Source organism: Zonotrichia leucophrys, chromosome 1A (genome assembly GCF_028769735.1).
Source record: "Zonotrichia leucophrys gambelii isolate GWCS_2022_RI chromosome 1A, RI_Zleu_2.0, whole genome shotgun sequence".
In the NCBI taxonomy this organism is placed as follows: Eukaryota; Metazoa; Chordata; class Aves; order Passeriformes; family Passerellidae; genus Zonotrichia; species Zonotrichia leucophrys.
In genome coordinates this window covers 46,822,585-46,849,327 of record NC_088170.1, presented here as the reverse complement: position 1 = coordinate 46,849,327, position 26,743 = coordinate 46,822,585, and the positions used below count along the sequence as shown (strand labels likewise).

The window sequence follows — 26,743 nt, the reverse complement described above, 5'->3', positions numbered from 1 at the left end:
ATGAATCTACTATGTGCTAAATTCTGTTAGAAAAGTGCTAGTTAAAATTTTCCCATGTAACAAAGATCACACATAAGGTTAGCTGGAATTATTAATCCTCCTGAAAATGACAGTAAGAGATAACACCTCAAGGTGATGCAGATATACTTTAAACTGAAAAGCAAACTATACTAACTAGTGCCACTTTCTTAGTAGAGGTATATTTTAATACTGGAAGTTTTCAGACCAAAATGTGATTTAAATTGAATCTGTTATTAGAAGCTTTTACAGCAATAAGATGCAAAATATGGGTTTTCATGAGTAGTAAAGCTTGTCAAGAACAGCATGTAAGTCTTTGGAGCAAGTTCTATCTATAGAAGTAAGAACTTCCCAGCAAGTTTATGACACTGACATTTCCACTGTAAATGAAAGAAACAATGTCTTGAGTTTCTTCCTTTATTATTGTATTTATACCTCTTCCTTAGTGGAACTCCTGTTTTCTACACCATATAAGCTTGAACATGGATATTTCTCCTTTCCCTTCCCCCTACACCTTACGTAAAAATAACTCCTTGCCTTCTTTCCATCTCTTGGGGTTATCCTTGTCTTTAGAGTGGGTATTACTGATGCAAATTTCTGCACGTCAGAGGATAACTGCATATTCCTCCGAACAGACTTACAAGGGAAAATGGGACTTATGATTTTCCAGCAGCTATCTTCCAAATTTAATTTACCCCAAGCCTCAATGTTTGCTTATATGTAGGCCACACATTTCCTCTAGAATTATACTCAAGAGGGAGAAAGACTGTTTATCACTACTCTCCTCTTACACTACATATTATGCATTTGCATCTTTCTATATCACTGTTTTCTACCATGTAAAAATCCTCCGACTTCTTATGCTTAACAGCATGCATTAGATAAACAGAAATATGTAACATGCAGTTTATGAAAAAAGAGTTTTAAACTAGTTAGATTTATTTGTATTTCTGTTCAATGTAATGCAAGGAAAACTCTCTAAGTTCCAACCATAACAAGTTTTTTTCTGTTTTTAAAATGGCACTTTTTGACTGATATTAAGCATGCACGGTTGAAGTCAAAGTGCATTAAATCAGAGGATATAATTTAAAAGCAGTGGGGTTTGCTCTTTTTTCCCACATTCCCTATTTCTCATCTCTCATCAAGTCCTTATATATGTTTAAAAAAAGTAACTAAAGGTTACAATATTAATGACATGTTTGCTTATTTATTATGTGCAATGAATTTTAAACTCAGGCCCATATGACGATCCAAAGGGAGATGACCAAACTAGAAGAGAGTAAAGCAAGGAGAGTGGGATAAAAGAGACTGTGAATATCTTTTCATGCTAAATTTTTGCATTTTGAGTGTCTTTAAAAAAAAACAGTTCTTCTGATGGTATTCACCAATGAAATAAAAACTAAGTAATTAAACTTAAGTGTACATATTTCCCAAATTTTATCAAATTATTACACTTCAGTGAAGTGCTTATGCTAAATAAACAAAGCTTACCATAACAACTCAACACTCCATACAGCATGATATTTATACAACTGGCTTGGTACACACTGAGCTTAACCCTTTGATTCCAGGAGTCATGATTTCATGACATGCCATCCTCTTATAGAATGCATTTGTACTGATGTTGAAACAAAAAATCCCCTAGCCTGAAGAAAAAACATCAAACCAATTCATTGTAGATATATTAAACTATGGGGCTGAAGATAATTATCTATTTATTCTCATTGACATAACGTTCACAGTCTGACTCTGTGAAAAAAACTACTCCTTTAGGGACATTACTGGGAATAGAAACAACTAGGCAAACAAATGGAATTATAACTGTGCATATCACCATTCTATGCAGACAACAACAGTATGTGTATCATGGACAGATTAGTCTAAGCATAGAGTCTGCCTACCTGGAAGGGAAATAATTGCAATGCTGTACATGAATACCCACCAACAGCAGAAAATTGACAGCATTTACCTTTGGGTTATGATTGTGCTCTCACAGTTCTTGAAGAACCCCAACTCTTGCTCATGACTGTAAATGTTACATGAAAATAAAGCTGCCAGTATTAAAACTCATGCTAGATGATACCAGGCTCTTCAGTGGCTCTAAGGACAGTGACTTTCTGCCCTAGGAAAAGGAACTAACTACATGTTCTAAGAGCCAAGGTGACCTTTTTTCCTGTTATGCCTACTATGGAAATTTGGTGATAAGGAGAGAAATCCTTGAAAGCAATTAGTAAGCTTCACTGTGGATTACCATTATAACCAATTCTACAGAAAAGAAAAATATTCTGAAACAAAAAATGGCACTACAAAAATCTTAATCTTACTACAGCAATATTTTACTGGATGCACAGTAAAATAGTAAACGCTATTATCTCATCATATTCAGGTTAACATTACCCTCAACTCTGGTCACAAACCCTCCATAGCTATTTTGCAATATGTCATTAATCAATGTATGTACTGATTGGGTCCATTCAATTGGTGCATCAGTGTAATGAATGGCATATATAAACATGTTTCAAATACATTTATTCGGATATCTATACATGAAAGTAAAATCACTACCACAATTGGTACTCAAGCTTGTCAAAAGGGATGTTTTTCTTCTTCTGTTTTACATAAGACATGCTAATGGTTATGCCATCTGCAGTGTGAAACCCAGACAAATGTAAATGAAAGTAATAGCAGATCAAGACAAGCGTCTATCTGAAACAGCAATTTTTGCAGGTATTCTTTTAACTCGCAATCTAAATATAAGCCTCCTGTCCCTGAAAATACAGGATAAGTACTAGTTAAATGCAACTTTTGCACTAGAAACTAAAACAAAAACTTCTGCACTTTTACAATAGATCATGTAGCTAGTGGTACAATTGTAAAGGCTTTTCATGAGGATACAAAAGACACTTAAATTATTCTAGGAAAATTTCAGCAGTTCCCCTAAAGCCATCCCCTCAGTAAAGCACAGTAGAACATGACGACTTACCCAACACCCTCTTTTTGCAAAGCTGAAGGTTTCTTCAATCAGCTTTCAACTCGCTGATTAGCTAGTAGGTGCTGTAAGTCACTAAAATACTTGACGCATTATGAAACAACAAAGAGAACATACATAAAAACACCATATGCTACTTTCCCCCCAAAAAGATGGCCACTAAAATAAATACTAGGTTTTTTCCTCTTTGTCTCATGGAACAATAGAATATTTTACATCAAACTACAGAGCACAAGATGCATGGCAAGGCTTACCTAATAGCCATATATCCTTGCAGATGTATGAGCTATTTTAAAGGTTTTATTGCATTTTTACTAGATTTATAAATCTATTCTAACATATCCACAGTTACCAGATTAGTAAATTGCTCTGAAATGGAGGAAATTAGATATGCACTAATTAAAAGTATTTTAAAATATTAGAAGTCTGTTTTCTCAATCACAAACACAAGTACAAGTATTTTTGCCTTATAACCTTCAATTTTTTCTTATAAAGCTTATACAAATTTAGCAATTTCTATTGCTAGAAGATTTTGGCTAAAGTTATCATTAAGTTTGCCAGAAGAAAATAATAGTACTGTACAATTTTATGACAGTATTTGGTCAAACAGGCAACACGGTGATCAAAATGTGAGTTCCCACTACATGATGAACAATGAACAGTAAGAGACAGAAGTAGTAAAGCTCAAAGGACTAATTTCCAAAACCTTTATATATTCTTTCCACTAAAAAAGAAAATTAAAATGTAGCTTGTGCTCATACCTGAATTTACATGGTATTGGATACATAAAACCAAAGTCTGGGAGCAAATTCCATTTTTCCTCTCCTTTAAAAATGAACCAAATGAAGCGTTCAAGGCCAGTAAGAGACACTATGTACACAGTGATGATGAAAGAAAAAGTTGGAAAATAAGCAATAATCTAGACTTTAGGGAGCATGTAACAATTTCTGAAAATAAAATTATTTACTTTATTTTCTTCTTCCTGCCTCTCAAGTGTGACTCATGAGATGCTGATGCCTCCTGGGAAACAAGTGATACAGCACCAACACATCAAGCCCTAGCATTTAAAGGGCACCAGGCCATAGTTAGTGTTTTAAAAGCATGAAAGCACAAGACTCCCTCTCTTCATCTCATCATCCTCTGGGTTCTGTCTTTGCCTCTAAACATAATTTTCTATCATTTCAACAACGCCTATCACTTCTTTAACCTTGAAACGCCAGACTTCTTTAACCTTGAAAACAAAGTTTGTGAATGGGTGGAGAATGTGAAAAGAGAAGTACCTCTTGGACTGTGTTGGTTTAAAAGGTGGAGGATTAATGAAAGAAAAAATATGGAAAACATATACTGGGAAAATACTACTATTTATTCCTGTTTCATATACTTTCCTTAGTGCCTGGTTCTGGCCAATTTAGAGACAGAACATAGGGCTAGATGGATCTTGTACACTCTCTATACAACCCATGTTACCTTTCAGAATGAGGAGCTGGCAGAATTAAGCACTTTCACAATATTCATTGAATCAATCATTGTCATGATTCAACCCTTCAAGGTCACTAATTCCACTTTAAAAACTTAAAAAGCCCACATAGTTGATAAGCTTCTACCTTTATGTCTACACTTCTTATGTGACTTCAGTGCAGAAGGTATTTGATACACAGCAAATGTGAATTTGCACTTACAAAGCAAAGTCAAGGGTGAAGAGTGGGAAGTTGAGGGGGTTCCAGGACTCAGTCTCAGCCAGGAATGGACTACAACTACAGTATGGCAGGATGCCATCATGTCCTGTTTTCCTTTTTTCCATTTCCTTTAGTCATATTCCTAAATTCTTGTTTGGTTTTGAGCAAATAAATAAAACCTTAAAAGTGTCTTTGAAGAGAGCTGATCAGGAATGTGGAACTGTTTGCTGTGTCCAACACTGCTCTACCAAGTTTCACAAAGAAAAGGAGACAATGAGAATCACATTCAGAAACTGCATGAGTGAACAAATTTCACAACATTTCCCTGGTGGAGAAAAAAAATACATTCTAGTGCCTGGGGTCCTCCATTATGCATGACAAAAACTAAAAATGAGATAAAAACACCCTACTCCATCAGAAAACAGGGGAAGTCCTGAGAGAATAAATGCACACCCAGAAAAACAGATGTGAGGAAGAGAATGGTAGGATTTATACTTTTTTCATTTCCTGAACAAAATAAAATTGTGTGCAATAAAATGCAATTCAGCAGTTAAGCACCCATGTTGGTCTATATACAAGAGAGAACAAGTTTTGTCAGCAGAATGCAATTTGGTATGGAACTCTGCATTAAGAATAAATGATTAATACCTCATAAAAATACCATACTGATAAAATTTTCTAGGAATAAAACTCTTTTTATGTTTTTACTAATACATTTAAAACAACTATTCAATAGCAGAACTTCTTGTTTAATCATTCATAATCTAAAACCCAACAACATCCTAATGTGAAATTTCATGACATATGTTTTTTTCCAAAATAGCAGAAGCAGCTTTCATAATTTCATGCACTTGTGTTGCTAAGTTTCTGAACACTTCTCTGTCACTTAGGTATAGTAACTGTGAGGTATTTAGCTTTTCTCTGTTTTTTTCACAGATACTGTTTTGCTCCTAGTCTTAACATGTTTTTACAACTTAAACCATGTACGTATAAAAATCACATACCAAACCTGTAACATGTCTATAAAGAATTAATGTACCACAGTTACTGAACTCAGACCTAGTCTCAGACCTTTTAAGCATGTACAGCCACACAAGGCTTCTGTATCCTGCAGTGGTTTTTCCCTGTGCAGTAAGCAGCAGCACGTGAATATGCAGGCACACGGCTTAGGGGACAGGCACAGCCACACACCCCGCACGCGTCAGCCGGCTCCGCACTCTGCCCTGACATCAAGGTCCCAAAAGCAAGGAGACTTCACTAACCTGCAGCGGTCTCTGTTTCTCACTGCCCTTAGGAGATTTCAGTCCACTTGTCTGTTGCTGTAAAAGCAGCTGCCTTGCTGCCTGGAGTGCCTAAAAGTAAAAAAAAAAAAAAAAAAAAAAAGAAAAAAGTAAATAAATTCAACCAATTCCTAGAAAGAAATCAGTTACTCATTGCTAATTTTAGGTAAAAGTCCAATTGAATGAACAAAATGCCCTCCTATTCGATTTGTATTTGTTATATTTCAGACTTCAGGGTTGTTTTTATTTTTTTTAGTTGAAACATTAAAAAAAATATTCTGAAAGTACATATATAAGACTTCACTAGAATTTATGGATGTACATGAAATCCTGCAGGAAATAAAGTTAATTTGTTTGAAGTGCTTGAAGAGGAAAAATCATAAACTGCATCAATAGCCTCATTTCCACAAGGAACTTGTCTTTGAGTGTTCAACTAAAATGCCCACTCCCTTGCAAATTATCATTCAATTTGCATTTTCGTATTACAATTTGAAGTAAAAGCAAGTAGACTTCAAGTGTTACCAGAAGCTGTAATTAAATTTGACAAATCAACATCAGATTATCTTGAAAGTGAATTAATAAGGATATTCATTGAAGATTAAAAACACTTTTTGTACTTACAATTCAAGGAGAAACCTCTCCTTTGACAAAAAAAAAAGGAGTACAGTTTTAATGCCAAATAAAAATGAGTGGTTTTAATTTGCATTCTTAGGAAAATCAGAGAACAAAGAAATTATTACTCAACCAACCAGATCAGGCTCAGGGATGACAGTATACCAATCAAAATAGAAGATGTTTTCATTTATTTTACGTTTTCATTTCAACTCAGCCAAATACAGTTAAGCATATGAAATATAAACAAACATTCTACCTACCCAAAGAATGCTAATCTGTATTATTTTTTCCTATAAAATTATTTCTAAAATGTCAAGTGTTATAAAGTGGTACTTATTTGGAAATTAAAAAAAAAAAAAAAAGCAAAACCAAAAAACGTGATTCAAAACATTTCCACTGAAACTACCTGGAGAACTCATTTTTTCCCCTTAGAAAAATCAGCTCAATAAATAGCATTTATAGCTTTACAATACATCACACTGTTATTTCTGTTATTAAAACCTACTGCAGATGGAATGTACTGCAACAAATGCCATTTGATCAATGTTCCCTAAAATAATAAAGATTCTCAACTGATAAAGAAAGGTACAATTTTGATTAGACTCAAATGAGCTGGTTTTTAAGATAGTTTCTAGTATCCATGACAACAGTTGCTTTGACAAGATGTGCATATGGCATTACACTGCCAGCTGGTGTGAACAATGTTTGAACTACTGCATTGAGATGCTGAGCAAACAGAAAAAGTTGCCACGTCTTAACCCTCAGGGAAGGCAGTCATCCCCTGATCAATTATGAAAAGACAGAGAGAGGGCTGCTACAGTCTGGCTCCAAGCAAGTTTTCTGAGAAGGCAGGCAGACATAGAAAACCAAAGTAAACAAAGTGAATGCACTAGTACCATCTCCTAACAACATTGATTTGTCTCCCCATAGAAGGCCCTGGTACAAAGTTTGCAGAGCAGACTTTTAACATTTGGAGACATTCCCACAACAATCCCTGTATTGTTTCATCAAATTCTCAAGTAATTACAGGTCAGCTACACAAAGAGTATACATTCCTCTGAACCTAAGCAATGAGACACACAGAACTATCTTCTCTCTGCCAAAAATAAACAAAAAGTTAACATATTTAAAAGCGCACTTGAAATATTTTGTTACCAAGGAACCACTGGGTGCATGATCTCTTCTGCACTCACAGTTCTTGAGCATATCCTTAAGAACAGTATTTCTCTGCCTGAGATCAGAGTTAAATTTATCTGTTGATTTCAGGGGCACCAGGATTTGGTCCCAACTTCTTGCAGTGGTTTAAAATTGAACCCATGAACAGAAGATATGTGGCAAATTTGTATTCTTTAATGTCTAGTGCTCTCCAAAAGGAAAACTTGAATGGAAGCAAGAGAACTACTGCACTCCAGAATTCATGAGACTGCAGAGGAAAACTAACCTCACCACTTGGGATGATACTGCTAGGAGAATGAGATCTGGAGTAAGAGGAAATGGAAAAAAAAAATAGACACAATAATCTTTTATTTTTGGCAGTTGCAGAAATCCTAATCTTCCTCAGCAGCAGTGTCTTCACATCAATACAATAAAACAAGCAAGTAAACATCCAGTAAATCTGTACATTTACAGTACTTGAAAATTAGAGAATCATAGCCTGCTGTAGCTTAGATTTAATCTAGACTGATTTCAAATTGTGGCTAGCATACTCCTGTGGAATGAGCCTAAGAAAGTATGACTTCCTACAGCTAACTACAAAAAGAGTCACACTTCATGAAAAAGCAAGGCAGCACAACAGGATATGCTTGCATAAAAGGCTCTACTACTTAAACTATTTTGATTCGTATGTGCTGGTTGGGATATCTCTAAAGGAGTAAAGGCTTATCTTTTAATACAGAATGTCTTATAAATGATGACTACCTGAATACTTCAGTGATCTTATTGTGGCAGTTTAGATTATTGTAAACACAGGAGATAGAAGAAGAACAGAAAACAATTTCAAGAGATCAGAGATGATTTAAAACTCATAAGGAGAAATCACTGTCAGCCTTTGTTCTTAGAGCAGTCATCATATAGTATTTTTTTCTCCAAGTCTGCTGCTTAACTTTACATTTTGCTACACAGTAAACAACCTCTCAGAAATACTGTTAATTTTAAAGCATTATTACTGACATTATTCATAAGTGAAGATCATCAGACTGTAAAAAAATAGTTCTAAAAATTCATTTGCTATTAAATCTTTGCAAAATAAATTGACAACTTGAAAGTATTTTACAAAATTCATAGTTTAACATCTACACTTCCAGTAAACACCCATCCCATGTATCATTTATAAATTTCTCTGACAATAACTCGTGATCTAAAAACAGTGTAATGAAGATAAAATAACAGATGCTTATAAATCTGCCAAATCAAATTTATGTTGAGTCCCACCTCAAGTTAAGTGCAGAAAGAACAGATTCTACAGCACTCAGAATTGTATCTAGTTGCCAATAACACTTGTTTCAAATTTAGTAGGAACTTTTCCTTAATTATATAAATTAGTAAAACTATTAAAAAAATTCAATGTAGACAAAAGCAATAAAAAGAACTGAGGATTAGAAATTATTTTAATTACGTAAATGAAAATAATTATGAAGCTTTAAGTAATGGCTATATAGGAAGGAAAATCTGGGCATATGGTTTCCAGAACTCACTGTGTCTTCTAGTAAAATATTTATTGGGAACAGTACTTCTTAATATTTACTACGAAGCTTTGGCATAGCTAAAACATAAGCAGAACAGAAATGAAAATAATTGCATATAACTCACACTATTAAAGTTGATAAATTGCGGTAGACTTTGCTGTTTGTTGGCAGTATTACTAGGAGATATAAGTTCCTTTAATATTGTATTCCAAACCCTTCTGTCTGATCTAAGCGTGATTCAAAATTATTTTTAAAGTTTGACCATTTTAATAAAGTGAAAGCTGTCACCTAAAGATGGTAAGCTTATTACTCTGTTTTTTAGAAATTAAATATATGTGTATTTTTAGGAAACAGATGTCACTCATATCCTTCCTTTAAAACCAGGAATGTTTAACCTATCAGCCTGTTGCATTTGAGACGTTAAAATGAAAAATGACATCTATGCCCATTAATATCGTCAATGTATAAACAGCACAGCGTGACACATTCTTGAGAGCTGAAGGCTACAAAATCTCTCTGAAACATAAATAACAAAGCACTCAGAAGGATATTTGATGTTGATATTCATCTCTGAGAAAAACACTGCTGCCTGGGCTTCTTATGAAAATAGATGCAGCCCAAATGGATCTCCTGTAATTGGTTTCAGATAGCGAGGTCAAAAGAAATATGATACAAGAAACTATTATGTGGAACAGGCGAAACAAGAATGTTTATACAGGCACTCCCTATTTATACTGACAAGAGGTGTATACTCTGCAGATAACCAAAACACTTGCCAGAAGTCGACCAGATTCTTTTCTTCCCCAATTCTGAATACCTATTTTATTTTTTCAAATGACTGCATACCCTAACATTCCTGCTGAACGTAAAATAAGTTTCTGAACATCTAAGTTTCCAAATGGCTGAATATGTCAAACGAGAGTCATCTCGCTGGTAGCACTATGCAACCGAAACATATCAACATGCTAAGCTGGATTTAAGGCCAAAGACTGCTCTGCACTGGTTGAATAACAAGTTAACCAAATGATTACACGGCTAAATTTATTATAAAAAACACTTCAGGAGAACCTCTGACCCTTTATAACCTGCTCGGGGCCTATTCTCTGGCTGGCTCCCAACAAGAATCCCAGAATTACTCATAGTTGTACAAACCCCTCAAAAGATAGTGACTGAAAAACAACATTGTTTAAGTCTTCCTAATAGCACTCAAATGATATGGCTAAACCTTTGTCTCTCACTGATTGTGTTTGCCCAGAAAGTTTTCTAATTAATATCAGAGTCAGTCAGCACAGAAGCTTATAATCTTTCCAAATGCAGTAGCAAAGCAGCTAGCACTAGCCAAAGAATCTTGAATTTAAGATGAACAGTCTCTCCAGAAGCCTCGACAGAGAAAGCAAACTCCTATTTTCCCCAGTGAAAAACTCTCTTTTTTCTCTAAGCCACACAAAGAAAATTGAGGACAAATGTGCCACACTGGAAAGTCCATCTGTGTGTAACAGAAATCCAAACCACACAACCTGTCTGATTTTACCTACAAGAGATAGACTGAACAATTTTTACAGTGTTTGCCTATAGAAGTAGAACAGACAGCTAAGGCTGTTGGCACCAATTTCAAGGAATATAATACCTAAAAAAACCTAGATATTCCCTAAGAAGGATTTCATTCAATTAACCCAACATCGGACTATGCCAATACTCAAGCAAAAAGGTTTTTCTGTCTTCTAAATATAGATTAGGGTGCCATGCCTAATAGTAGAACACAGACCTGGAAGAGATCCAAATGTTTGAAACTTCCAGAAGAAGAGACAATAGTTTTTGACTGTATTACATTCCCAAGTACTCCTACCACCAGGCTGCTAGACAGGAGGACAAGAAGTGGTAGTGCCCACCAAAGGTGGTCCTAAGCCCAACCCTAAGGGCAGGATTAAGTGAACATTGAAAATGTTTGAAAACATCTGCTACATTAACGCTATAGGAATTTGTGCAAATGATTGGCTGGCTCTTGGATCCAAAGGCTGCCCAGCTTTTCCAAGGCCGGGAAAATTCTTCATTTGTTCAGGAGAGCAACTCTTCATGCCTAGGGAATTTCAAAGTAAAACAGCAGAGCACATTGAGGGTTGGGAGCAAGTAGAAAAAGACATTCTGGATCACAGTTTAACTTACATACTTACATTCCTCAAGTGCTTCAGCTCAGAAAACATAAGAATATGTCTGGATATGGTTCTCATTTCCTTGGACTAAAAGCACTTTGCTGTTGGTTGGTTGTTTAGCAGCAAGGGTGATGGTGTGTGTGTGTGGTTTGTTTTCTTAGGCTGATACTGCCAGTTTCAGTATACTGAGGCTCTGATTTCGATTCAGATTTGTGGTCTTCCCTGCAACACAAACGCCAGTAGAAGAAATGATCCTCAATCTACCTGAACTTCTGTTCTATCTTGATGTTATCCAGGATTAATTTTGAGTTGAAGAGAAAAAGTAACAGTAATAAAGTGATAAATGCAACATGAAATCTTATAATGCTGTTTAATAAAAGGAAATTAATCACATAATTTTCATAAACCTATTTTCAAACAGCAATCTATCAGAGAGAAATTATGCATCTGTAGTTATTGACCTTTCATTTCACCATGACTGATTTGTAATTAGACTAGTTTTGTGAAAAATAATAGTTAATTACCAGATTTTTTTTCACTCTAATTGTTTTGGCATTTTTGTTGTTGTTTGGTTGTGGGTTTTTTTATTTAGTGTCTTCTTTTTTTTTTTCCTGTGTGAAGGATGCTAAATAAATACAGGGCATTAGGAATTAGCAGTTTACATATTTCATTTTATAAAGCCAATTTAGCTTCTCTCCCTATAACCCAATTTAATAGCTTTTAAAGACTTCTGCAAAAACAACTCTTTAATTTTCCCTGCCCATTATTTGACTGACCAAGAACTAGAAACAAAACACCCATAACAGTTCCATGCTTCAGTTCCTGGCAGCATTAGCAGGAATGTCTTCCCTGTAGACATGGACTGCATTGGTCATTAGGGCTCCATGTCAGACCACACTTAACATGGTGCCTGACAGCAAATCCAAATGCTTTCTCCAAAGCTCAAACCAGCTGAAGAATGCAAATGTCAAAGGTTAGGAGAGATGGGGGCTCACAACACCAAAGTTGTGCTTGAACCTGACAATCTCCTTTCTTTCATCCCACATGCCTGAACTTAACTTTCTTTTTGTACACACAGAAGCAATCTACTCTTACTTCTTTGCTCCTCCTTACATTACACAGTGACTAATTTAATTTATGAAATAAAAGAAACAAACAAAAACAACAAAACAGTGCACACATAAAAAGCCAGCAATCCAAGCTCACAAATATTCTGACACTGCTATTTTATTCCATGGGATGTGATTTTTAAAGGATTGGGACATGTAATAGTTAAACAGGAGAGCTAATCTCTTAGTTCTACATGAAAAAATTGTGGTAATGGTGGCATGTACCAGATTTCCATATGAAATCTGGTATGATCTATTTCCAATGAAAATCTGCTAACTGAGATTAAATAGCTGGAAATAAGTGTGTAGGCAAAGAAAAAAAAATCCAGGCAGTTATCACATGTGTGAAGCTGCCCTTGATTTAACTTGCATCAGTTCCTTTCTTATTTATAAATTATCAAATCGTCTGTTATTCTACCTAAGTCAACACTGCTTTGTTTCTGACTGCTTTAATTGAAGATCAAAATTCAGAGCAACTTTGGGAGTGGAAAGAAACAGAGTACCAAAGGAAGCATTGCAACTGTTAGAAGGTTATTAGAAGGCAAGAGTTTTTACAGATAGAAATCTGAAAGGAAATTTTAAAATTAAAGACAATGAATTAAACATGGAGATTATTAATCAAATTATTAACAAAAAATTATCACCAAGATATAAACTAAACCAAGAAGTGAGGTAGATACAAACCAGAAGGAAGCATGCATGCTAACATTTTGTTCTGGCCAACAGCAAGATTCCCAGAATAGAACCTCAAGTTTGAGAGGACAGATCTGAGAACTGATTAATTTTGTTAAGCAATACAGAGAGGTAAAATAACACGTGAAGAACAAATGCCAGAACAATTTTACCCTAAAATAGCCCTAGCCATTTAGAAGTCAGAATGAAATACATCTATCTTTGCAATTTATTTTCAATTAAATTACATTCTGCGCTCACTGGTAAAGGAGTGCTGACACCAAGTATCAGAAGCACAGATTCCTCATCTGGATACCTTTCTTGCAAGCTAGTAACCAAAACTACCCATCAAAGAAAATGGATATACATGGTACCAAAATTAAATAAAATTACAGTAATTGTACTAATCAAACTCTCTCAGCCAATCCAAGTATAAGAAATTACATATCCATTGAAGAGTCACTGATTAAAAGGGCTCCAAATATTTGAATGATAACAATTTGATTTACCACTGCCCCTTCAAATCCATGTCCAGAGGAATGAGTGAGATTGTAACCATAAAAGGAAATATGATCAAGATGGTCATACCAAGGTTTTAGTGTATGGGAGGAAGGCACAAAAGCCATTACTGAAATATCCAGTTGATTATCAGTGGAGAAGAAAAAGGTCATGACTGATTTTCACATTTGATTTTATAAATTTAAAAGATGTTTTAAATAGCTTTAATAGTTCTAATTATTGAGTTTTAGTTCTTACAAGAGTATAATTTAAAGAAATCTTAAATTTAATACATAGAGCTATGGTGAAAATCATGCATTCAAGACATTAAAAAAAATCCCGTCCTATTATTATGATAAAAGCAACTGGGATATAAAAATAGAAGTGCCATACAAAACTGATATTTTCTTCAATCTTCTAAAGACTCAGTTAGTGAAACGTACCCAGCTTGGGACACAGTGGTTCAAAGAGGTGGATCATTTTACCAGCAGCCAGGTAGGAATGGTATAAAGATGCCAACAGCCAACATATGGGATGGCAGAAGTCTAATCATAAAAACAGGAATTAACCCCAACCCTAAAGAGGTAACAGTCATCAGCAAGTTCTTGCACAGAACAAATTAATTGTATTAAATGGGAAACACAAGCAAAAATGGCCTTAAACTGAATCCAGAGAGATTTAATTAAATTTATAAAGAAACATTCCAATGGTAGAGTAGTGAAGGAGTACAATAAATTGCGTACATGCTGCAAAATCATTATCACTGAACCTGTTCAAGCAGCATCTTAGGGAACAGTTAAGAGCACCAATTCTGCTCTGGGACACAGAAGATCTTTAGAAGTGTCTCACAGCCCTGCTTTATTTGATTGTGTGGCTCCTGTGAAAGCATGCCAAGTTCGGATTACTGCAATGTCTAACACCTTGCTACATTTCAAATAACACCATGTTCTCATAAACTGAATATCATGAAGCTCCAGCATGGTTTGTTTCCATGGTGAGCTAACAGCAGAGGATCAGCAAGAGCTGCACATACAGAGTTGCTCTTTGGAATTTTCCGATCTTACATGACCACTTTTGTGTTTATGAGACTGTCCTTGAAATTTTGGACTGAACAGAGAAATAGTATACAGAACAGGAGATGGCTTAGAAATAAATGCTCTGAGTCCTAACTGTAGTCAGAGATCCTGATCAGGATTCTTGTGTCCTCCCCTCCAAGTATGGACACAGCAGTAGGAGAAAACAAGATTTTCTTCTAATTACAATTCCTGCTAGAAACAACAAAGATGCATGGCTGACATGGAGAATTAAGAAGAGGAGAGAAAAATACGGCAAGGATGAGGGTCCAAAGCACAACTAGATCAACCTAAGTCAGACGTCTTCACAAATGAAAAAAAGGCAAAACCATGATCCATTTTGGAAACGTGATCCATTTTTGGCCACGTTTTAATGAACTAATTTGATCCAAAGTCACTATGTAATCTCAACCACATTAAAAATCAGTCTGTATTGCTAAAGGTAAATCAGATGAACTGAAATCCTACTGCATATATTTTTTTATTTTTTCTTATGGATATTTTTGTAATGCTTTCTAAAACTTCAGTTAACATAAACTAAACTGACAGGAACATATTCAATAAAAGAGTGATTGGGGAAGAAACAATAAACATGAATGTAAACAGGCAATATGACAATAGCCATTTTATTTGCAGTCTTTCAAGGCAGAAGAGGAGTTAGGTCTGCAATTAAAAAAAACAAACAAACCAGTAAAAACTTGTCTTAAGATGATATAAAGTAAATTATGCAAATAGCAGCCCGTTTCCAGACACTAAACTTATCAATGGTGGCATTGGACAATAGTTCTGAATAGTTCTGAAATGTGTAGAAAACAAAAGGTCTGATCTAAACTCCTTGGAAGAATTCTGAGCACTAAAATCTGGCACTAAGTGTGGACAGAGAGATGCCAGAGGAACCTCTGTTTCGTGATCACAAATTGGTTTATATATTTGTATAAAACATATATGTTTTATATGTGTTATATAAGAGCTACCTGCATTTGCAGTCTACTCTGATCTGCTTGAATTATTACAATTTCAGCTCTTCACTTGGACTGCTTATCTACCTTTTAACTTTTTGGTGCATTTTGTGATGATCTAGAAGGCACAATCCACCATGCAGACACCTCTGTCTCTGAAGAATATGAACCTTCAGGTTCTTGCTGTAGTTGGCGAGTGAATTGTATTTTTTGAAGGGTAGCCCTAACAGTCTGCGTAGACAGTGCTACTTAGAAAGCATTCTCTACTTCAGGGACTTTAAGAGTGAAGATTATAAGAAGAGTGAAATGACAAAGAGCTTTAATTTTAAGCTAAAATGCAAGTATAGAGAGACAGGCAAATGTCCTCGGGCTCCTCATCCAGTTTCAGTCCTTGTGAGGACATCTAGTAGGAAGTATATTCTTTATGATTAGAAACTTGTAGGGATGAAAAAGAAAAGACCTGAAGCTATTAAAATTGTTTTGCAGAAGAGGAATAAAGATATTTTGCAAATCCCAGGGCATTTAGGTGCTGGAGAACTGATAGCAGCTGTGCAAGGAATTCCCAAGTAATATGCATGAGCAAATGCAACAGGTTAGACATTTGAATTAAAAGGTAGATGTTTCTATCACACTTCATCAAACTCACCCAGGAAAAAATGATCTTTTTTTATACTGCCTTGGCATCTACAGTAATCTTCCCAAACAGCAAGCTAATCAAAGAATTATAATAATGAATATGCTCAGGGGCATTATCACCTTTAAATGCGTTTGTATAAGCAGACACACCCAGGTATGCTGGTGCCAAACATATGTAATACTTCACATCAGTACTCTGGCATCAGACTGTGAAAGGTTCCCTCCGAACCATGCAACATATATTACATAATCACTACACTAACATGCACATTAAAAAAACATTTGCAATCTAGTGCATGCTCAAAACATGTTGGAAATTAAGTTTAGATATAAATTTTACTCCATATATTCCTTCAACTACTCTTTACATAAATCAAAACTTAATAATCAGCTTTTTTTTTTTTTAGTCCACTGTCATGTCATCAACTTACTATGGTCTAAGCTCAGCCACTAGTCCTCTCTTCTAAAGCCAGTCCTCTTTCCACATTGCAGAGCTCAGATTTCACGTCCTAGAAATATTTTCCAGATTATCCTTCCTATATTACTTTCTTTTTCCTTCTTGGTCCATTTTAAACTTCAGCAAACTGTAACTATATTGCCTTTTAATTTAATTTACTAGGAACAATGCAGTGCATCTTTTCTGTGAACATTTATCTATCTTACTAGATCATCACTTCTTCATACCATGAGTTTCAAGTATCACACAAAACATGGATCTATTCCTGACAATATATTCAATACTAGTACAGTGTTACAATCTACAGTAAATTTTAATTTCTTTTAGAAATTTTATATAATCTATCAGAGATTGATTTTTTTATTTTGCAAGATAAAGCATAGATAATTTCATCTCTAAGATTTGGGAAAAAATACATGACAGACATCATAGTGTTACAGCATTTTTAGTGAGAAGGCCTTGTCTTTTATGAGAAAGCCTTCTGGATAATGCTTACTCCTCTACTGCAATTCCCAGGGTTCTTCTTGTGCCATAGGACAGTGGACTGAAGAATAAAAACAGGAGAGAAACTATTTTATGTGAGGACTTTGGGATGGCTTTGAAATACTTTCTGGAGCACAGTTTATGGCATAAGGCTTATGCTGCTACCTGAAGAAAGAGCTGTTGCCAGCAGGTGAAACAATCTTTGATTTTAGATGAATGTCAGAGGTTCTCACCCTCTGCTCCAGCAATACCCAGGTTCATTAATAACACTAAGGCATGAACCCTGAAAACACTTTCATGTACAAAGTTGCAAAAAACATAGGGAGTGCATTACTAAAAAAGGTATGATGACAATATCACTTTTACCAACTCTCTCAGGCTTCACCTACACTGAAAACTGGAGACTAACTGAGAATGTGATTTTCTGCACCAGCAAGCTGTGAGTACAGCTCTGGGCATGCATTTTTCACCTGTGCTGACCCACGCACTCCCAAGCCATGCCCTGGCACAGCTCTGCAGACTTTTCCAAGGACCAATCTGACTATGGAATTAGCTGCAGCTATCCCAGTTCTGGGGACTAAAATGTGTGTTAGCTCATGTGTGTCTCACCCTGTGTCAGCTGCTCAGTTTAGTATCCATGTGTCTAATTTACTAGTGAAGATCATGGCTATATGGTCAAAACAGTTGAGCCAAATTTTGTTTTGGAGCCTCTCTTGGCAGAAGCAGCCAGGTTGTGTCTTTGGGATGGCTTGTGAGAGTGTCAAAGAACCTTAATTTTATATCTATACAGGTTGGAAAAAATAAAATGTCAGAAACAAGAGCAGACACTCCAGGGTGGGGGAATCAAGACTCCTTTCATTCTGAACTGCTGCATCCTGAACCTCCCATGGTGCATCGGCTGATGACTTTTAAGTACCAGTTTTATATAGACACCTTATGCATCTGGGATGAGTTCTACTGAGGAAAGTCAAAATTTTGACAACACCCAAGGTTTTATGAAAAACCTTAAATTCTTTAATGAAAAGAAACAGTGGCAAAACCCCCAAAGAATCCAAAGCATGTGTTTCCAGAGTTGCCATCAATCAAATCCACAAAAATAGTACCATATAATAATTTGTGTAAATACTAATATGGTTGATAGTATTTCTCATCCTCATGTTTAGGCACTTAACACTGAGTATTCAGAGTTATGTAGTTTGACAAAGGCTCTAAAATAAGTAATTTCCAGAGCTCAGGTTAGTCACCAACTCCAAGAGTGCCCCAGATCTCAAAGCTGGGACTGAACTCCATCTGCTGCTGGCAAAGGAGCAAGCAGGTTATTCATCAAAAGTGACTGGAACTCTGGAACCAGATAACAGAGAGCATTGCAAAGGCTTTGGTGTATCACCAGTGGCATTGGCACAAAAACAAGTGAAAAGAGTAAAAAGATCCAACTTCAAGCACTTAAGGTTTTGGGTTTTTTTAATATTATAAATACTTGTATTTGTTTATTTTAACAATACTATGAGAATGGGATTTTTTAGGAAAAGCATACTGTGAAAATGAAAATTGTTAGGAATGTATTTAAAAACATTTAATCATCAGTATTACTTTTCTTTAGATTTTTCGGCATCAGAATTTGGGAAGATTCTGGCCTCTCTGAAGAAAAGCTGCATTATACCTTCATTGCTATAAAACACACAGAGAAAAGGTGAATCACAGAAAGACTACAAGGACTTAAAACTGTACATTAAGGACAATTTTTTACATTTTTTTTATAAGTGCAAAGAGAATTGCAGCAAAATAAAAACAATGGAAGTAATGTCGAAGAGAAATTAAATTTCTTCCCAACTAGAAGTTACTTTAAAAGACTCATATGGTAGGCAGAGTACAAAAATCAGGCCAGCACAATATCACTGAGAATAGATATTTTGGTTACTAGAGATGATTATGCCATTTAAGAAAAAAAAAATTAATTTTACTTGAACTGACATCCTTAATTTTCAAGGCATGTGTTTTTCTGACTAGTCTGACACAGTTTAAGCAGTATAGATAGTTTCCCTTTTATAACAAACACTAGCAGACTCCAAAGTGACCTAATAGGTCCCATTCTTTGAAATGTGAATACATGAAATTCACTCAAGTTCTTACATCATCTTGCAAGATAAGATATATCAAGATCCCCATTTAAAATTATTTAGATGTGAATTACCAGCATTCCAAAATAGACATTTTGCAACAAAGTTAAAGTTCAAAAAAAACCCCTAAGAGCAATGCTCATAGGAATTCTCACCTTTACCAATCATTAAATTTGTTGGAAGAAGTGATTTCTGAAATTTTACCAAATGCAAGTGGTAGCAACCTGAGCATTTGTTTTCCAGGTTGTAGGTTTTTTTCAGGCAAAGTTTTCTTAAAATTTCTTCACTTTTGAGAACTACAAGCCTCTGTTGCAACTCCTTATTTAATCTCTGTTCTAGAACATATTTTTTTAAGTTTTGCAAAAAATATTACCCCATATTATATATGGCAAAGCAGAATTCTGATTTTGGTTCAGTTTGGAATTTTTTTATTAGGTGTCACAAGAAGACAAAACAATGACACCTAAAGCTTCAAAAACATAGTTTTATAAAAATCAAAAATGAAAGATAAGGAGAAGAAAGTTTCTCCTCGAGAGAAAAGAAGGGGATTTAGCAATGTACATTCATACAGTCATAAATTATTGTGTTGTATCCAACCTGTCACAAGCCATATCTATTCATCCACTCTGTAATACAGCTTCAGCAAGCTTCCTGAATTTCTCAAGTAAAAATAAGGTTTTGGAAACAGAATTCAACATTTCACATGACAGCCTTTAATGCATCCTCAAATTCCAATAATTAGTAGGAGTAAACATAGGAAGATATCTGGTCCTGTATCCAGAGTTGCATTTCTGAAACTGTTTCCTATACAGAAAGGAATAAAAGCTCCTGACAAGCAAAGGAAGAAGGGACAAGTCAAATCTGTGTTAAATTAAATGCTTATACTTTTAAGTTCTACCATATGTTGATTGTCCAGACCATTATAAATATAATTGAATATATAATATCTTTATATGGATGGGTGTTCAACAAGTAAAAATTAGCTGCAATTAAATCCTGCCCTTGCTGATTACTATATGTGTTCAGCTGTCAATCTTTCATGTCTACTCACACTGTAGCTAATTTCAAGCAATATCCAAAGGTATTCCAATTTCAAACAGATTTTAAACCCTTCAGTCTAGTGAAGAAGAAAAGCAAGGTGACAGTGAAATTCAAGGCACAGACAACCTCCATTCTGCCATGAGACACAAGAATGGAGTGTGCAGAGATGTTAATTTGACTGGGGCACGTTCCACCAAGGGCTAACATTTCTGTAGAATCCTCAAGTCAGATATAAATGTTTCTGAACAAAAACAATCCCCCCCCCTTTTTTTTTTTCCCTTTCCTTTCTGTTTCATGTTAATGGAAGATGCCAGATGGATGGTTTTGGAGATTACAATGCACTTTTTCTATGTTCAGGGAAAGTTCAGCACAGTCAGCTACAGAAGCTAGTAAGTGCTAGCCCGTCACTGCCTCCTTTTAAGGGGTACAAAAGTAATTCTACTTTCATGCTCTTTTACTCTTCATTTCTTGTACTGATTATGCCAATTAGAGCAGTTGTCTTAGTGATGTTGCCATCTGCCTTCTAGAAATCTTACCTGCCTGGTTATATGCTTGCAGAAACTGACAGCTGCAGAATGAATTTGATACAGATCATAGAACTATCCCTAACAATGAGCAAGGAGATAAGCAGCAGACTGAGTGGTAAACACCATTGAGTCATTTATACCATTTCTGCCTTAGTGAGCTCTCTTATTGTGGAATACAGACTGCATAAACTTTAAATAAATGAATGCATAAATATAAAAATATATTCTAGAAACTATATTTAAGCTGGAAGAAATTTTAGATTCTCTTTACTGCAGATATATGGAACTGTCTTAAATGTGGGGACCAAAGAGAGAACAGTATCTAAGTAAGATGCATGACTGCACATCTGCTAACACAGTATCTAAGTTTTTTGCCTCTAAACCCCATCAGTTTACAAATAGCTCTTTTCCAGTGTAGAGAATATCTAGTTCATACATTCTACTTAGTTTCCTGGTAAACAGACCATTTTTTTACAAAGCCAAATCAAATCCTTTATTCTTGAAGTCCTAGTCAATGTGACCCCCTAGAAAACCTTGTGTACATTTTTTTCTTCTGATCTGTCAGCCTTCCTTTTTTTATTATGGTTGTCTTCTTCCCTGGCTGACTCCAAGGGCTTCCTTACATTGCCCAACATCATAGTCTCATCTTCACCCATGTTTCTGTTTCATTCAAGAACATAAAAGTCTTCTCTCAAAACTTTTTGCAGTTAATTTCCTAATACTGACCTTAATCTTTCCGAACGATTTCTTTAGATTTTAAGATTATTCCTTAGGTTTAAATAGATAAAAATAATATACAAAAAGTCAAAAAAGTGTTATTAACATGGTACATAAGTAAAATAGATGGATTTAATGATACTTCACTTCTTCTTACCCCTGTTCCTAACTGCTCTTTTCTCCTGTATTTTAATCCCTGCTGAATCTAATTTATGTGCTGTGATTAGTATGTTTAGAATAGTCTTACTTTCAGCCTGAAGGGGTTCAAATATGTTACTGCTTTGTAGTGCAACGGTATTATTTTGCTTACAGTAGTAAGCATTCAGAATATCTATGAAGTCCCAAATGCAGTAAGAGCAGAAGCAATATCAACTGATTTTAAAATATAACATGTCATTTTATATAAAATAGTAGCTGCAGTTAAAGCCACTCTTTTCTGTGAATAGAATACACATGAATAACAGAGGGTTTTTACATGCTACATAATAAGCAGATCTGCATACAAAAGCATTTAACATATAAAGATAAATGAGGCCATTGGAAGAGAGATTTGCCAGGAAAAGGGACTAGGACTCTAACACTTGGGCTAAGTCCATGAAGCCAAATATGCTTTTGCCTTTCAGTATGTTTTGTCTTACAGGCAGAAAGGAAGCTGAAAGTGCCAAGTTTAGAGCCCTCTCCTCAGTGGTGACCACATTTGCACATAACTGACTTCATCAACCAGAAACATGCCATGTGCAATGCAATGGAGAAATAAAGAATAGACACTAAAGAACACTGTGCTCTGAATAACAGCAGAAAATGCAGAAAAAGAAATGAAATAAAACAGTACTCCTCCTTAGTCTTTCATTTTTTGAAATACTGAGTAAAAAGCAATTTAACTACACACAGAGTAGCACTGACTCACAGGCTTCTACTGGGACATCTCAAAAGATCCTGGTACTGAAAAGAAAGACAGGTAATCTCTATTTTTATGGGCTTTTGTTTGGCTTCTTTTTTAATGGTAACAAATTCTATACCTTTTAAAATTTGCTTGAAAATTCTTTAGGAGGATCCTAAACAGGGCAACACAAAAATCTGTTCATTCTGTAAAATGGCCATCGTTTTCAAGACTAGCTACAGTTTGCCCTTTGTGCTTTGAGACTGAGAATTCAAAAATGCAGACCTACAATAGCCAAGCTGCCCCTTTTTATCTGGAGGCTTTGGGTATCCCCCAAGATTTTTATATAAATGTAGTGCACTCTGGTTTACATTAGAAAAGGAAACATTTATCTTATCACATTGATATCGGCTCAGTACAATATTACATTCTGGAATAAGAAAATATTGCAACTTTTCTTGAAAAGGTCAAGAGGTACTGTTTATCTTCAGGGCATAATGAATTACATCGTATTTCCTCCCCAAGAACTCTGAAAGAATGGAATATGTTTTGACGCACAATGCACAACTCAGGGCTCTGTGACTGTAGGTGGAATAACAAACAAAGCTTTAGTGGAATACTTCAAGCTTCAAAATTCTGTATAAATACAAATCTACGTGAGAAACCTGGCTAACGAGGAGTGCTATTGTTACTAAAAAATATGTGTGACAACTCTAATAAGGCATGACCTTCAAATCTCTTCAACCTCTTAACTGCATCCTAAATTCAAGTTTACTTACTTATATTACATGTTGAACTTTATAGCTGTTCAGCTAGGCAGTGTAATAGATAAAAGTTTCTGGTGTCCAATTTTATAGTCAGAACACATCTTTTTATTTAGGAAAATCACATTTTCTCTTATGTCTGACTGCTTAGTTTATGCTGCAAGGATCCCACTCTCAATTCACTGTTACTAATTGGTAAATACTGCCCACTTTTCTAAAGAAATGCTTCCAGTTATGTTTCATAATGAAAAAAAAAAGAAAAAAAATATTATGATAGCTGAATCTGAAATCCCAATAATAGAGACTTGCATCTCCTCATATTTCCTGTATCAGGACCAGTGACTAGTAAGTGTGACTTAGTCCTGAATAATCATTTTTCACAACAAGTGAGAGATTGAATTAACAAATGAATGAGAGTCTGTGGAAACAAATGAGAGTTAAACTAGGGAGTAATGGAAACACAATATATTAGAAAAATTTCTACTGCTCTGCAAGTTTCCTTTTGCAATCATATTTTGCCTATTGTATTAAGAAATTAGTGGAATGCTGATGGAGATTGGAGCAGTAGTCTGGAAGGAAGATGTGTATCAGCATGCTCCTTTTTTTCTGTCACAGCAGGGCTGGTTGATTACTATCCACTAGCCAAGACTGCTGCAAGGAGCTGTTCCTTACTCGGTCCAGTTGAAACTCAAAACAGCGATCACAGTGGTCAGCCTTTACTTTACCACTTAATACAGGGAAGAAGTACTCACCGAGCTGAAATTCGTCTCAGATGGCAAGTGAGAGCTAACAGCACCAGCTCTTTTAATCTGTTCATTCAACACAAGAACTCACATTTCAATTTATTCTGCCATGAGATCTTGAAACACACAGTGGTCAAAGAAGAATCAGTAGGCAGGGGGTGCTCTAACACATACTATAGATCTTTGGCAATGTGGAAATAAAATGAAAGAGACAAACCTGGAAATGTGTGGAGACACACTAGACTAAATATCCAGGACAGTCAGGGAGACCTTTAACTTCAATTCAGCATAGGGGTGAGAAATAGAGAAGAAGTGAATACAGAAGTCTTTCTATTTGTGGGTACTGGGTCAATAAGAAAACAATGAAGATCAATACAAACTGCATCACTTGAGGGCACTAAGTCTCCATCAAACCTACAAACAGAAATGCCACATCAGTGACAACAGCTGAACAGCTTCAATGGCAGGATCAGGCAAGATCTCAATATCAAAGAAGTTATCTGAAATAAAGTAGCTTAATAGACTGAGCTTGAAGCTACATTGTGTGGGAGAAAAATCACAGCTACATCAATTTTCCAATGAATATGCCAAACACAGATATTTATGGAGTAAATCAAAGCTTCCTTTTTTAGATAACAACTCTTACCCCATGATACAGAAAAAGGGAAAAGAAACAATAAAAGGAAATATATTACTGTAAGTAATAAATAAATATTAACTGGAGTGTAATATCATGGTTGTGGGAGGTGGAGACATGAACAAACTGAATAAATAGACAGAGTTGGGATCATAGAGTTGTTCAGCAAACAGTCTGATTGGAATATTATTTGGGTCTGCCCTGACATATACAGAAGTAACTGCTAGAAGAAAGTAGAGTGAAATGAAGACTATTTATATTCAAAAAGTTCTGAATTAATTCTTCATGAATTCATTTTGTTTTCTGTCAGAATTTTTATTTCCTCTGTTTTTCCTAAGAGAACAAACATCGAGGCATGTCAAATCATGTAAAGTACCATCAAACATATCAAGAGATGTTTTTCAGAAAAAGGAAACAAAAGCTGTTTTCATCAAATTTCATGATAGTAACCATGGCTGCCTCTGTCCGAAAATGCAATGAACAAAACTGCAATGAACAAACCACATAGAACACTCTCTCTGGTTTTCTTTCCAAAGTATTCTTACATTCTTAAAATATGGCACAACCAAAGCAAAAAACAAGAAAAAAATTACAGACTTACAGGATGGTTAGATTTTAATAGGACATTTAGGCTTTAATAACTTACTATAAGATTAATGATAAATATTAATAGCCTTGAATAGGGCTATGCCCAGTTCTTCCAGCTGGCTCCTAAGTGAGTCTTGAAGCAGAGTTGCAGAGTTTTTGATCAAAGTAATACTCCCAGTTTTAAGAGTGCTTAGTATGCATAAAATGCTTAAAATTCCTAATAAATTACCTTTCAAGTCCAAACCGCTAAAAGAGTAAGATAAATGACTAAGTATAAAGTAGCAAAAATGAAATAATATAACCCATAATTCCCACATGTTTAGCCAAGTTCTATCATTTGTCCCTTACTATTTAGGGAAAAAAATCATGTAAGAGGATAGCTCTGCTTTCCACATCATTTTAGAAAAGCACCCTTGACTCAAAAACGAAATGAAGTTTTCTACTTTGATTTTTTAAATTTTATCTGACTTTTCTGCATCTTATTTATCAGGTTCTACCAATGGTTTTCTGTTGGAGTTTTTTGAGTCATTTGGCCACAGATTTCTCACTGGATTTAACAATCAAAATGCATAAACAAATTTTAAATACAGAGTTAAGAGCTGTTTCTTCATACTCTTTTGGCATGTACCAATACTGGATAGCTGTTGGTAAATTACAATAATTCAGGCCAACTGAAAGGACTGCCTGTATCTCAATAAAACAGGTTACCATTCTCAGGTTGCTCTGAGAAGGAACTGAGGATATCCCTGGACTTGCTGGGCGTTTTAGATTCAACACTTGGCCTCTCAGAGCAGTTTTCATCTTTGAAAACTATTTTTTGGCTTTAAGGAACGTTTCTGAAGGGCTTGGCTAGCTCCAGGCACTTAACCCTGGTTTGCACTTGCAGTGCACCAAAGGCTGTGGCTTCCAGCTAGGAAGTCACTGACTGACTGACAAGAGACACAATATCCTGGCACGGTACAGGGAGTACAGACTGAAACTGTATCCTTGATGCACTCTGCACGTTTTGAAAAAAAAACCAAGGGAAAAGAAGGTACTCTCTGAGGTTCTGAGAAAATTTTGGAGCCCAGTTTAAGAAGCAGGAGAGGCATTGATTGAGAAGAACAACAGAGATATGGACAAAAATGGATTTTGTGATCATTATGCAATTATTTCCAACCTGTAGGAGGAGGAGATTAAGCAATTAGTGGCCATCCTTGGGAAAGGAGAAATAAAAAAAAGCCCTTTCTGCCTTGAGGAATCTTTCACATCTCATTGACATCACAGCGACTGCTGGAAGTTACAGTTAGCCCTCACAGCACTTTTCTGATCATTGGTCTATGTGTAAAAAATATTTGATATTTTGGGCCATTCTTTTCTTATATTGCAAAAAAACCCCTCTTCTCCTTCAAACTGAAGTTTGTCTATTAAGCCTCAGGTAGTAGGGCCTT

The 26,743-nt window shown here is 35.4% G+C and overlaps 1 protein-coding gene across 18 annotated transcripts in view; it reads right to left on the bottom strand.

The window, feature by feature from the left end:
- FOXP2 (forkhead box P2) overlaps positions 1-26,743 on the bottom strand; it is a 405,934-nt gene that overhangs the window by 117,218 nt on the left and 261,973 nt on the right. For 17 of the 18 annotated variants that reach the window (XM_064702660.1, XM_064702670.1, XM_064702656.1 and 14 more), the window contains one exon: positions 5,946-6,035. In XM_064702660.1, coding sequence (XP_064558730.1) covers positions 5,946-6,035 — 90 coding nt within the window. Of the gene's footprint in view, positions 1-3,001; positions 3,112-5,945; positions 6,036-26,743 lie in introns of those variants that run through there. The other variant, XM_064702676.1, reaches the window with a different exon arrangement.